Source organism: Lepidochelys kempii, chromosome 2, assembly GCF_965140285.1.
Source record: "Lepidochelys kempii isolate rLepKem1 chromosome 2, rLepKem1.hap1, whole genome shotgun sequence".
Classification (NCBI taxonomy): Eukaryota; Metazoa; Chordata; order Testudines; family Cheloniidae; genus Lepidochelys; species Lepidochelys kempii.
Window position 1 is genome coordinate 207239114 of NC_136381.1, and position 13354 is coordinate 207252467.

At 37.6% G+C, this 13354-nt stretch overlaps 1 protein-coding gene across 5 annotated transcripts in view; it reads right to left on the reverse strand.

Moving 5' to 3' along the window:
- The window catches only part of TAX1BP1 (Tax1 binding protein 1), a 98107-nt gene that overhangs the window by 22235 nt on the left and 62518 nt on the right, over positions 1 to 13354 (reverse strand). For 4 of the 5 annotated variants that reach the window (XM_073333618.2, XM_073333617.2, XM_073333622.2 and 1 more), the window contains 5 exons: positions 12950 to 13068; positions 11819 to 11944; positions 11134 to 11205; positions 3929 to 4103; positions 3366 to 3514 (listed from right to left, as the gene is read on the reverse strand). In XM_073333618.2, the coding sequence (XP_073189719.1) occupies positions 3366 to 3514; positions 3929 to 4103; positions 11134 to 11205; positions 11819 to 11944; positions 12950 to 13068 (641 nt within the window). The remainder of the gene's footprint in view (positions 1 to 3365; positions 3515 to 3928; positions 4104 to 11133; positions 11206 to 11818; positions 11945 to 12949; positions 13069 to 13354) is intronic. The other variant, XM_073333619.2, reaches the window with a different exon arrangement.

Sequence of the window (13354 nt, forward strand, 5' to 3'; positions counted from 1 at the left end):
GCTAAGTCCAGGACGAACTAACTAATTCTAACTTTACACTAAGGGAGCTATTTACAGTACAACTTTAACAACCATATACAACGAATTCGCTACTAGGCACAGTTGAGATAGGAAAGCTTGCCGAGGCAAGGAGACATTCCAGCACCATCACTGGCAATAAGAAGAAACTGAGGGATGGTGGTGCCCCTTATACCAGTGCATATGCACGCCACTCGGGAGGGCGCCAGAGCTGGTCCCCTACGGATACACTGAGGGAAAAACTTCTGGCACTGGTGCATGTGTTGAGCACACGCACCTCCAATGGAATGGATCTGAGCAGCACATCTCAAAGACCAACCGTTATGAAAAGTAACAGTCTTTTCTCACTATTTGAAAATAAACTGATGCAAAACTCTTTCCAGGGAGATTCAGTGATGAACTAAAAAGAGAAAAGGAGGGTTTTAAGTGAGATTTAAAGATATGAAATGACTCATGATTGCCACGAGATAAGGTAGCACTGGTGCATGTGTCAAGCACACATACCTACAATGTAACCTATAATAGAATGGACATGAGCAAGCACTGAAAGAAGAATTTTGACTTATTCACATATATCCCCTCTCTCTCTTATTTGGAAACTAATTATGTTTTACCATTCTCAGACTATTTTCATTTGACAGCCAGAAAATAGGAAGAAAATCAATTCTTACAGTGTATTAAAATATAAATTGCGATTTGATGTGAGAAAAGTATCATCTTCTTGACACATTTACCTGAAGTTGTTTCCTATTTGAGCATATTAGGTTCCTTCCATCTCATTACGAAACCTAAGCTGTGTCAGCAAATGAGCACAAGACTCTAGCACTGTTTCTCTGGGGTTTGCGAAAGGGCAAAACACATAGATCAGGAAGAACACTCTGCTAATTAAACTGCAGCAGATGACTCAAGAAGAGAAGGGCTTGTCATAAGCAATGTCTATGCCAAGAATGATCAGATTAAATATGCAAAATGTGAAGAAAAGGTGGGCAACAGCACAAAGCTGATATTCTAGACCTTAAATAGGCTGCAATAGTTCTGACAGTTTCCCTAATTATTCACAATAATGGACATAGGGTTCAAAAGGCAGGAGGAAGAAATACATTTTTCTCCATTATAGGTGCTGAGCACCAAGGCTAAAATCATGCCTGTCTGTACACTGATCAGTTTCTGCAAAGGTTAATAGCAATTAAATGTGGCAAACTAGACTAAATGAGAAACAGGTCATGATACCACCGTACTTGCAAAGAGCACAATACTTTGTAGAAAAGTATTTCTGAAATATTTCTTAAAGTAGCAAGAGCATCTAAAAACTGAAACACAGTAAAAACAACTGTTCAAATTAAAACATACATATAGTTTAGGTATAGTTTTCTTCATAAACCAGTTCACTAAACCCCATTTTTTCTTTTTTATACAAGAGTTTCTCAGCTAACCAAATAAAACAAAAAATTCCTAACATTCCTTAAAAGATATGTTTGATCCTAAAAACTCCTTAATGCCAACAGGTAAAGCATTCACTTTTCTGTTAACAGTAGCTCCTGACAGGCCTGACAAACTCACTAGATCCAACACATTGCTTTCGTAGTATTTATCCAACGAGGGTCAAGTGAGGTATGTAATAAAAGTTTATGTCATACTGAGTCTCATGACTGTTGAGAGATGGATGGATGAATATTTAAAAGGTTCTGTATGTACTGAAAAGCCTTCCTGCTGCGGGCCAGAGCGGGCTCTGTACACCTACTGCCCAGCAGGTATCTGCAGTTGCAGGCAAGGAAGGGACAGAACTCAGAGTGGGGCTCAGCAGGGGAGCTAGGTGCTGGTACCTTTCCCAGGCACATCCCCCTCAGCTATGCTCAGCCAGACTTCCACCCTGACAGAAACCGGTGGCAGGGGGGAGGTGATTCTGTTCCTCTCCCCCACATCGCCTCTACAGAGAAAGCGTCACACTATGAAGCCCTGGAAAGTATATTAGCAAACAATACCATTTTTACTTTACCCTGGTTTTAGATGACAGACAGCAGTCTCTACCACTTCAAACTTTTAGCGGTTATAAAAGGCCAAAATGGAAATTGTTTCACCGTTTAATATTTTCCATTCTGTTTAAATATTTATTTTTGTTCTGTATCTCTTGCAAAACTATCTTCATAAATTTACACCTTGCATTGAACTATATGCTAAACATTTAATTCAGAAACACGGGTAACACAATCCTTCAGCTTTTGTTTTGTCTTCAAAAAGAAAAGGAGTACTTGTGGCACCTTAGAGACTAACCAATTTATTTGAGCATGAGCTTTCGTGAGCTACATCTCACTTCATCGGATGCATACCGTGGAAACTGCAGCAAACTTTATATACACACAGAGATCATGAAACAATACCTCCTCCCACCCCACTGTCCTGCTGGTAATAGCTTATCTAAAGTGATCATCAAGTTGGGCCATTTCCAGCACAAATCCAGGTTTTCTCACCCTCCGCCCCCCCTCACACAAACTCACTCTCCTGCTGGTAATAGCCCATCCAAAGTGACAACTCTCTACACAATGTGCATGATAATCAAGGTGGGCCATTTCCTGCACAAATCCAGGTTCTCTCACCCCCTCACCCTCCTCCAAAAACCACACACACAAACTCACTATCCTGCTGGTAATAGCTCATCCAAAGTGACCACTCTCCCTACAATGTGCATGATAATCAAGGTGGGCCATTTCCTGCACAAATCCAGGTTCTCTCACCCCCTCACCCTCCTCCAAAAACCACACACACAAACTCACTATCCTGCTGGTAATAGCTCATCCAAAGTGACCACTCTCCCTACAATGTGCATGATAATCAAGGTGGGCCATTTCCAGCACAAATCCAGGTTTTCTCACCCTCCCACCCCCATACACACACAAACTCACTCTCCTGTCTTCAGTTTCAATTAAGTTTTCACATACTGGCGAGAGAATTAAAAACATATATGTTCTACAAGAAAGGCTGTGTATGTAACGTTAAGGAACAGGAATATGGTTATATACTGAAATAGCAATATGACTTGAAATAAGTTTGCTTTAATATTTAAAAAGAAAAAAGTTATCAGAGGCTATGACTCCAAAACCAAAATAAACTGGTATTAGAATTCAAGAGAGATTTCTATGATTTGAATTTTCATCAATTTGTGTGCAAATTTTTCACCTTAAATAGCGCTCAGATATTTTTCAATAAAATTTCAGTTCCAAATTTAAAGACTGCTTAAGCGTATCAGAATTTTAAAATTTTTAAATGCTCACTATATCCAAGCAATTGTTAACTCCTGGATGCTGATTAATAAATGAAGGAAAAAAATAAGAACAAGTAACCTAACTTACATTGCTATCCTCAGGGTCTTCCAGACCATCAGGTCGACTAAGGTTGCGAGCAGGCTGACTACAGACTACATTGTCTTCCAGTTCCCAAGAGGAAGTCCTTACAGGCAGCCTTTGGAGCTCCTCAGGATAAAAAGCACCATCTGCTCCATCTGAAATAAAAATCAGAAGAGCAGGCCTCTTATTTATTGCATAAAAAGTTCTGTTCAATACAGTTAGTACACTTTTTGTCATATCAAAATAATAATTAAATCAAAACTTCAAATGTTTTCAGTTTAGATTTCATACAACTAGGGAGTTCTCAACCAAAGCCCAAAATCTGCTAAACAAACTTTGTACTTTGTTTGTACTTTGGTGTGAGTACAACATTGTTCTTGTGTCCTCTTGAAAGTTTCCCTTTTAGTGACGAGAGTAGACAGACTTATTAATTAATCCAGCCATTTCTGACAAACATATTATATGCGAGGATATCAACAGTCCAGTCCTGCCTCTACATAAATAAAATGGCACCTTTATTTTTAAATTGTGAGACAAAAAAAAGCTGAGGAAAATAAAACTTTACAAACCTCTTGTTTCCTGGATTGCATAAGGGTTTCCATACTGCAGCACTGGTAGTCTACTTGGCACTGAAGGAACCAGCCCACTCTCCCCTGAGTATGGACTAAGAAAATGTAAATCTTGCCGAGAAATCTGTCCCTTAGTTATCCTTGCAGCTTGATTTTCTGGACTCCTGCCAAGTTCCTAATTAACAAAAAGTTTAAAAATGTAATTAACAAATGAAGTCAAATTATCAAATGTTTTAAATTCTGATTAAATAAATAGTTTAATTAAAAGCTTCAATTTTTTAAAAAAATTCTAATTTTTATGTGCCAATTTTCAGATCCACCTTTCATGACTTGACTGAGTTGACTTTTTTGTTACATTTTTAAATTTATTGATAACTTTTTTTATTAGAAATTTTATTTTGAAATTCTATCAATAGGTGCAAACTCAATAAAAAAGCCAAATCACCAATATTGTTCATACAAATATCTACTTTTGCAAAGCAAATAAAAAAAATCAGCTACAAAACACGTAGAGGCTCTGCTACTTCCACCTGATCTCTCCTTACAACTGAGATGATGTGCATATTGTGAACAATTCACAAATAAAATTCCTGTTCTATCTCAAAAACACTATACTTAAGGAACACACCAATTATCAGGTATAGGCTTGATGCAATACTCTATGCATCTATCAAAAGAGAAATATTTTTAAAAACTTACTAGATATACTGGGATGGATCATCTACTGGTATACATTGGGGTAGCTCTGTTGACTTAAATGGAGCTATCCCAATTTATACCAGCAGAGGTTCTGGCCCACTGGATTAAAGTTTCTTGCTTTCAGTAAGAGAAGAATTTTAAGGTGGATGGGACTTTATTCCACTCATTTCAAGCTAGAGAGAAGAAACAAAAGTAACTGGAGAAAAAGTAGGAAGCTGTCCTAACTTTTTCTGTCCTACAATTTGTAGGCTGTTTGTTTACAAACCCCAAGGAGCAAACAAAAGAAGTTCAAAGTGCAGCATCTACTTTCTAAAAGTCCGAGACACTTTCCGAAAGTGGAAATGTCCCATATGCTTATAGTTTTTTTCTACAATATGGAAACATTTTTGCTAAAAACATGATGGCATTTAATACTTTAATTCCAGCATCACCTAAGATTAAAATAGAATGTACATCAAAGTGCTTGTAAAAGGTGCTATAAAATAGTCTTAGCTATAAGCTGGACTGCTAGGGTAGAGACTGATTAAAAATCAAAGGCTATATAAGTATGTAAATAAAACAGAAACTAAGTAATTTTATAGGTTTGAAGAGACTACAAATGAACATTTTTAGCATGCTATGTTTAGTGACATTTATAAACAAACACTGATAATGGAGTATAAATTGAAAAGCTGTTTACTGTACTATGCTTAACCTTTTAAATCATGGTTTCAGTCTAGCAGAGCACTTTGATTCTTCCTTGGAATTGTTCTAGCAAATTTATAGATATTTACATTACAAGCTTTTATAAGCTTCATACAATATTTTTACAGTTGCACTCCTCCTTATGTGTGTTGTTTAAAATGATTCCCTCCAGCTAAAAAATGATTCCCTCCAGATAAATAGTCGTATCAAAATCCTGACTTTTACTTAGCTTTTCTATGAATTAGAGAAATATGGTACAGACATATTTTAAAAAAAAAACAAAAAAACATTCCACGTATTTGGCTATTCCTTTGTACGAAAAACAGGATCAACAGCATTTTTGGGTTGCTTTTGAGAAAAAAAATAAGTTAAATATTCTCATTTTCCCACTAGTTTACTCTATATTGAAATTATTTGAAGTCACTGTTTATGAAATAAAACAGCTGTCCTGAATGCCTCTCATGTACATCCTCTCTTCCATCTTGGTTCATTCATACAACATGGAATGAATGTACTTATATATTTTTAACAAACATTACTCTCCCCATTAGTAATGCCTTGCAAAAATTATCATACTGTGATTAAGATGTATTGGGAAGTAGGATAAGACAACCTATGAATAATCGCCCTGCAAAACACAGAATATACTTTCAGCATTAGAACATCATCTTTAATATTTCAGCATGGATTTCTTTAATTTTAATCATACACACACTGAATTTGATTAGAGAGCCAGCTTTTTAAAGTGGCAGTTCATTTTCAAACATTTAAAAATCTGGAATGTCATTAGAAGGTACACAAACGTCCTTTTAGATAAACTACAACTCTGAAGAGATCATTATCAAGGTCACACTGTAACCTGTCAATCTGTTCTCTTACTGGCTGCTTGTGGGAATAATCAACAATGGTAGTGAATGCATGTGTCTGGTTATAACAAACAATCCTTATGAAACAGTGGAAATAATAAAATTATATATGAATATGCACTGTTCTTAGATGTCATTAGAATTCGACACACCCACTTATCACAATTTCTAAGGAAAAAAGAAAGAATTCTGTTATAACTATATGGATGACAGTTAATGCTAAACAAACAGGTATATAAAAAGATTCTGCCTTACAAATTTCACTAGATTAAATGCAGCATATGATTAAATGTTCCAGAATTCTACTACAGCACAAAACACTTATTTCTAAACATAGTATTTCCGAATATTAAGTCAGATGTTTTGATGTTTCACTATTTTTTGGTTTGATTTGGGGTTCTTATTTTTTGATAAATATGGAAGTTATTTATAGAAATCTCACCAATAAATTATTTTTTATTATTTAAAAATCAGTTAATTCATTTTTACTGCATTTTAAAATTTACTTTACATGTTTTATGAGTGTTCTTCTTTATATACTGTTCCCCACTGTACTCTAAAACAAATTAACCAAGGCTGGCTAGAGTAGTCAGGAGACAGTTAAACTAATAACAAAAAGGGAGACAGCGAAAAGAGGGAAGATATGCACTCTCAGCACAAAACAGATGTTGAGAACAAAACCAAGAAATCAAAGGATAAGCAGAGAAGAAATTATTGAATTGCCTATACACCAATACTAGGAACCTGAGTAACAAACAAGAGGAACTGGAAATGTTCATTTATTAACATACATTTTATCTAGTTGCTATTACTGAAACCTAGTGGGATGATTCGCATGATGGAACGTTAAATAGATAATAACCATTGATTTTAGGAAGGATCAAGTGGGCAAAAGGGGAGAGGGAGTGGTACTCTATGTCAAGAGGCACTACCTGTTTCCAAGTCATTGATAACCAGGAATAAAATTATCTTACATGCTTATGGCTCAATGTCCTAACAGTTAAAGCACAAGATGGGGTAGAAGTTGGTGTCTGCTACAGACCACCAAATGACAATCGGGAACAGGCTGACCACCTCTTTATGCATCTATGTATAAGAAAAAAAAAAACTGTGGTCAGGGGAGACTTCAATTTGAGTGACATATGCTGGAGGTATCATGCTGCCAGTACTAAAAAAATCCGGAATTTCTAAACGTTATAGATGACAGTTTCCTAACTCAAAAAGAGTTGCAGCCAACACAGTGAATTCTTTATTAGACTTTGTCCTAACAAATAAAGAGGAACTGACCACAGAACTAAAAATTAGGGCTATCAAACGATGAAAAAAATTGTGATTAATCACAAGATTAAAAAATAGTTGTGATTAATCGCAGTTTTAATCGCACTGTTAACCAATAATAAAATAAATACCATTTATTGTGGATGTTTTTACATTTTCAAATATATTGATTTCAATTACAACACAGAATACAAAGAGCAGAGTGCTCACTTTATATTATTTTTTATGACAAATATTTGCATTGTAAAAAAGATAAATAGTATTTTTCAATTCACCTCAGGAAAATATACAAAATGTGCAACTTACAAATGTAGAATTTTTTAATTTTTTTTAAAAAACATAACTGCACTCAAAAATAAAACAACATAAGACTTTAGCATAGTGCCCGTCAGAGTAATCTGCTGGGGGGCCGTGAGACAGTTTGTTTATATTGACTGTCTGCAGGCACAGCCGCCCACAGCTCCCAGTGGCCGCGGTTCACCATTCCTGGCCAATGGGAGCTGTGGGAAGCGGCGTGGGCTGCAGGGACCTGCTGGCCGCCACTTGCCACAGCTCACGTTGGCCAGGAACAGTGAACCGCGGGTGGTCATGGCAATGTAAACAAATTGTTTCATGGCCTGCCAGCCCACACGCTGCCCACCATTGCTTCAGAGCCTACAAGTCCACTCAGTCCCACTCCTTGTTCAGCCAATCACTACATTTACGGGAGATAATGCTGCCCACTTCTTATTTACAGACTACTGGACAGGGTCATGATCGATTGTTCAGGGGCAAGGAGGGCAGACTGCTAGAGTCACCTGGGCGGGGGCAGGGGGAAGAGGGGTGTTCCTGTGGTGATGGCTCCAAAGCACCCTTTCCATGCTTCACATCCTCATGGCTGCTGGCAATTGCTCTTTCCCCTCCCCCTCATGTAAAACAAATAAACAGATTAACCCTGAGGGAGTAGGCACGAGACTGGCTCCGAGGAGTCAGGAGACATTTCAGCAATGTGCACCTCTGGTCTGGATAATACAGAGTCTATTGTCTCCGGCTGCCTCCTGCTTGCTACCGCAGCAGGTGCCTGCCTCTCTCCCTACCTGGCGGCCAAGTCCCACCTCCAGAGGTGTGCAATTAACGCTTGTTTTTTAAAAAAAAAAAAAGCGTTCATTTGTTTTGCGCTAAACACATGTCATTAATTGACAGCCCTACTAAAAACTAATGGTAGCTTAGGTACAAGTTATCATGACTTGATCACATTTATCATTTGAAAACAGAATAAATTCCACACTAGTGTATACACTTGGTGCTTTAATAGGGCCAATTTCACAAAGTTAAAAAAAAATGTTAGCTAAAAACGACAGCTTGGGAGAAGAATTCAATCAGAAAAATCTGAATAATAATTGGGAGTCGTTTAAGAACACCTTACTACATCCCCAAAAAGCTACAATCCCACAACTGAGGAAGAACACTGTGCTCCTGAAAAAAACCCAATCTGGTGTAGAGAGGAAGTGAAGGCAGCTATTAAAAAAAATAGAGAGAGAGCGAGCGCAAGCGCAAATGAAAGAAAGGGGAAGCTGACAGTAATGAATACAAACCAGAAGGAATTGTAGAAAACTGATTAAGGGAAGCAAAGGGACACAAGGAGAAATCTATGGCCAGAAGAATTAAGGACAATAGGCAGTTTTTAACATTGTCAAGAACAAAAAGAATTCTGACACTAGTGTTGGCCCACTAGTAGATAGAAACAGTAGAATTATCAGTAATAATGCAGAAAAGGCAAAAAAATGTTAATTAAAAATTTCTGTTCAGTATATGGGGAGAAAATAGATGATATAGTCTCATCACATTGTGATGACACTCTTTCATTCCACTAGTATTTCTAGAAGATGTTAGACAGATGCTACTAGAGTCACACATTTTTTAAATCAGCAAGTCCAGATAGCTTGCATCCAAGAGTTTGGAAAGAGCTGGCTGAGGAACTCGCTGGACCATTAATGTTCATTTTCAACAAGTCTTGGAGCACTGAGAAGGTTCCAGAAGTTTGGAAGAAAGATAATGTTGTGCCAAACAGGATGACTTGGGTAATTATAGGCCTATCAGCCTACCATCCATTCCAGGCAAGATAACAAAGCAGCTGATCTGGGACTCAATTAATAAAGAATTAAAAGAGGGTAATGTAATTAATGCAAATCAGCATGGGTTTATGGAAAATACATCTTGTCAAACTAACTTGATATCTTTTTTTGATGAGATGACAAGTGTGGTCGATACAGGTGATGGTGTTGATGCATCAGACTTTTGTAAGGCATTTCACTTGGCAATGCACAACATTTTGACTAAAAAACTAGAATATAAAATTAACATGGCACTAAATGCATTAAAAACTGGCTAAGGGTACATCTTCACTACCTGCCGGATTGGTGGGTAGTGACTGATCCATCGGGGATTGATTTATCGCATCTCTTCTAGACATGATAAATCGATCCCTGAATCGACGCCTGTACTCCACCTCAGCAGGAGGAGTAAGCAGAGTCGACAGGGGAGCCACCGCGGTCGACTCGCCGCCGTGAGGACAGCCAGGTAAGTCGAACTAAGATACTTTGACTAAGATACTTTGACCCCCCCCACCCCAAGTATAGCCCAGGCCTAAGTGATAGATCTCAAAATGTAACTGTAAACAGGTAATCAAGTTTGTTTCCAGAGGGGAGCCGCAGGAATCAGTTCTTGGCCCTATGCTAGTCAACATTTTGAAAATAAAACTCATTACTGATAAAGTCTGCAGATGACACAAAAATTAGGGAAGTGGTAAATAATGAAGAGGACAGGTGACTCATTCAGAGCAATCTGGATCACCTGGTAAACTGGATGCAAGCAAACGTGTTTTAGTAAAGCTAAATGTACACATCTAAGATCAAAAGAATGTAGGCCATACTTCAGAATCGGGGACTCTATCCTCAGAAGCAGTTGTTCTAAAAGATTTAGGGGATGTGGCAGATAATCAACTGAATATGAGCTCCCAATAGGACACTGAGGCTGGAAGAGCTAATGCAAGCCTGGCATGCATAACCAGAGGAATCTTGAGTAAAACTAGAGAGGTTATTTTACCTCTATATTTGGCACTGGTACAACCACTGGTGGAACACTATGTCCAGTTCTGATGCCCACAATTCAAGGATTGTTGATAAATTGGAGAGGGTTTAGAGAAGAGCCTTGAGAATGATAAAAGGATTGAAAAAACTGCCTTACAGAAAGAGATTCAAGCAGCTTAATCTACTTAGTTTAACCAAGAGAAGATTATGAGGTGACTTGATTCCAGTCTATAATTATCTAGATGGGGAAAAAATATTTAACAGTGGTCTCTGCAATCTAGTGGAGAAAGGTATAACATGATCCAAAGGCTGGAAGTTGAAGTTAGACAAATTCAGACTGGAAATAAGGGAAATTTTTTTTACAGTGATGGTGATTAAACATTGAAATAATTTTCCAAAGGTCATGATTGATACTTCACCACTGACATTTTTTAAATCAAGACTGAATTTTTTTTTTTTCTAAAAGATATGCTCTAGGAATTATTTTGGGGAAATTCAATGGTTTTGTGTTATTACAAGGTCAGACTAGAGGATTAGAATGGTCCCTTCTGACCTTGAAATCCATGAAGTACCAGAGCCCACTAAACATAACATCTAATGGTTACAGTACCTTCTCACTGGTGAAGACCTCCAAATGTGATATCAGTTCTTTTATTGCTCTCTCCTTTTCTGCCAGCTGAACCTACATGAAAAGAAGTTTGCTTCACTTACATTACAGAATGTATAACATTTCCCCATGTATTATGCTGTAAACTCACAACAGTCAGCAATTTAAAATCACATTTCTGTCTGAAAATATTACCTACTATAACTTTACAATTGAATGAAGTTAGCAAAAAATATTGCTCTGTTTTCTTCGGTTTGTTTACTGTGTGCATTTTTCAGCACTTTGTGTTTATTCGATGTCATTTAGCCTAGTAGCAGCGGGACATTAGGAGGACTCTCAAACACATGGCTAGGGAACAATGGGAAAGGGCAGAAGTGATGATGAGGATAGTGGTAAGGGATACATCTCTCCCAGGGAGGAGATTAGCAATGGGAGGTACATACTGATCCTGATGAAGCCTGCCAACAGATTTGCATTTGCATGGATGAGGGCCAACTACTTTGATGGTGTTGTTCTCAGGTCTGCCCATACTCCTACTCAAAAATCCCACATGAACATCAGTAGGTGGGATTAAAAAAAACAACAACTTATTTTTTTCTTGAAAAGAATTCTTATTAAATTTGGGTGTGATTCCACAATGCTGTACTTTGTTCCTCTTTCTATTCAATGTGTAGCCAGTAAAACTTACTTTATACTGGTCCTCCATTGCTGCTAGCTGGAGTTTTGCACTCTCACTGATTTTCACTTGTTCTTTCCATTTCAGCTCCAATTTGGCCAATTCATCAGCATAAACACTGCATTTCATCTTCTCTTCCTAACGTAGCATAACAGAAGTCATGATGAATCACTTAACATTTTACAAATCTAAGGAATTTTTTTTTTTTATTATTATTATCTGACCACGCAACACTCAGTGCTTCCCAGAAATTAGATAACTGCCAGGTGGCTTTCCCTGTGGATTGATTACAGGCCCCTATTTAAGTGGTAAGGCTTTGAAGAGGACAAGGGTACTGGGGACTATAGCAATGAGGTCCAATATACTTTTCCTCCTTGAGCTTTCTACAAGCTGCTATTCTTCTCTCCTCTTATCTGTTCTACCTTTTCAGTATACACACAGTTTTACTCCTGTTCTTCAAAACATGCTGCCACTCTGTAAGATGTCTCACATCCACGTCAATAAAAAACCCATTCCAGCGAGCTTTGCAAACACCCAGAGCACTTTTCATCCAGAAGGCCAAAGGCAAAGGTTTCCTTTAAAGCATCCCATGTAACTCAAATGACCAACACAAGTCATGATGAACCAACACAAATACGATCCCCCTGTCCCCCCGCCACAGGAAGTAATGAATGCAATTGCCTTGCACATGTTATACCACGGTAAACAAACATATTAGCATAATATTTTTGTGAAAACAAGAAATGTAGGGTGGTAAGCTTAATGGAAACAAGTGAATGCACTTTATTTAAATAGTTGCCGCCAAAGAAGATCTCTTTGCAGATATTTCCATTCCACCATTTCAGGTTGTTCTCACCCCAATATTTGCTTTATAAATTACTGACATTCCACTTCCACCCAAAAATAGCAGACAATCAAACATGCAACAAAGAATACCATAGCACCAAAACAATAAGGTCCTAAAATTCTACTGTAAAGTTACCTTCTTATGATAAAGTTTCTATTATGATCACATCTGTGCTATATGAATGACTATTAAGGGAACAAACAGCTTGGGAGCTGAAAAGAGTATTTCAACGTTTTTTGAGATTTATTCCCTGTAGCTACTTTCTGTTCAACTATCTGAAGCAGCCCTTTACTTACTGATAACATTTGCTTGCATTTCCTATACTTCTCTGTTTTCTCAGCAATTTCTTTCTTCATTTCATATGCTTGCTCCTTTACCACAAATTCTGAAACTACATCAGGTGAAATGGGGCTAGCTGCAAATATTAAAAAAAAATATGAATATTTGTTCTTTGTTTTTTAAATAAACACAGGGCAACAGGAATGAGTGAAGGGTGGACAACAGTTCAAATCTTGCCAATGTCACACAGTAATATGTATCTTGGAAGCAACGGGGACATGACCCAATCTCTGCTGGCCTCAGGCATATTAAGATGAGGGCAGCTGTATCAGGCTCTTGTCAATGAGGCCCTCAACTGGGCAAAGTTTGGATACCCATGCTGAACAGAAAATATTCCACAGCACATAAAAAGTGTTTGGAGA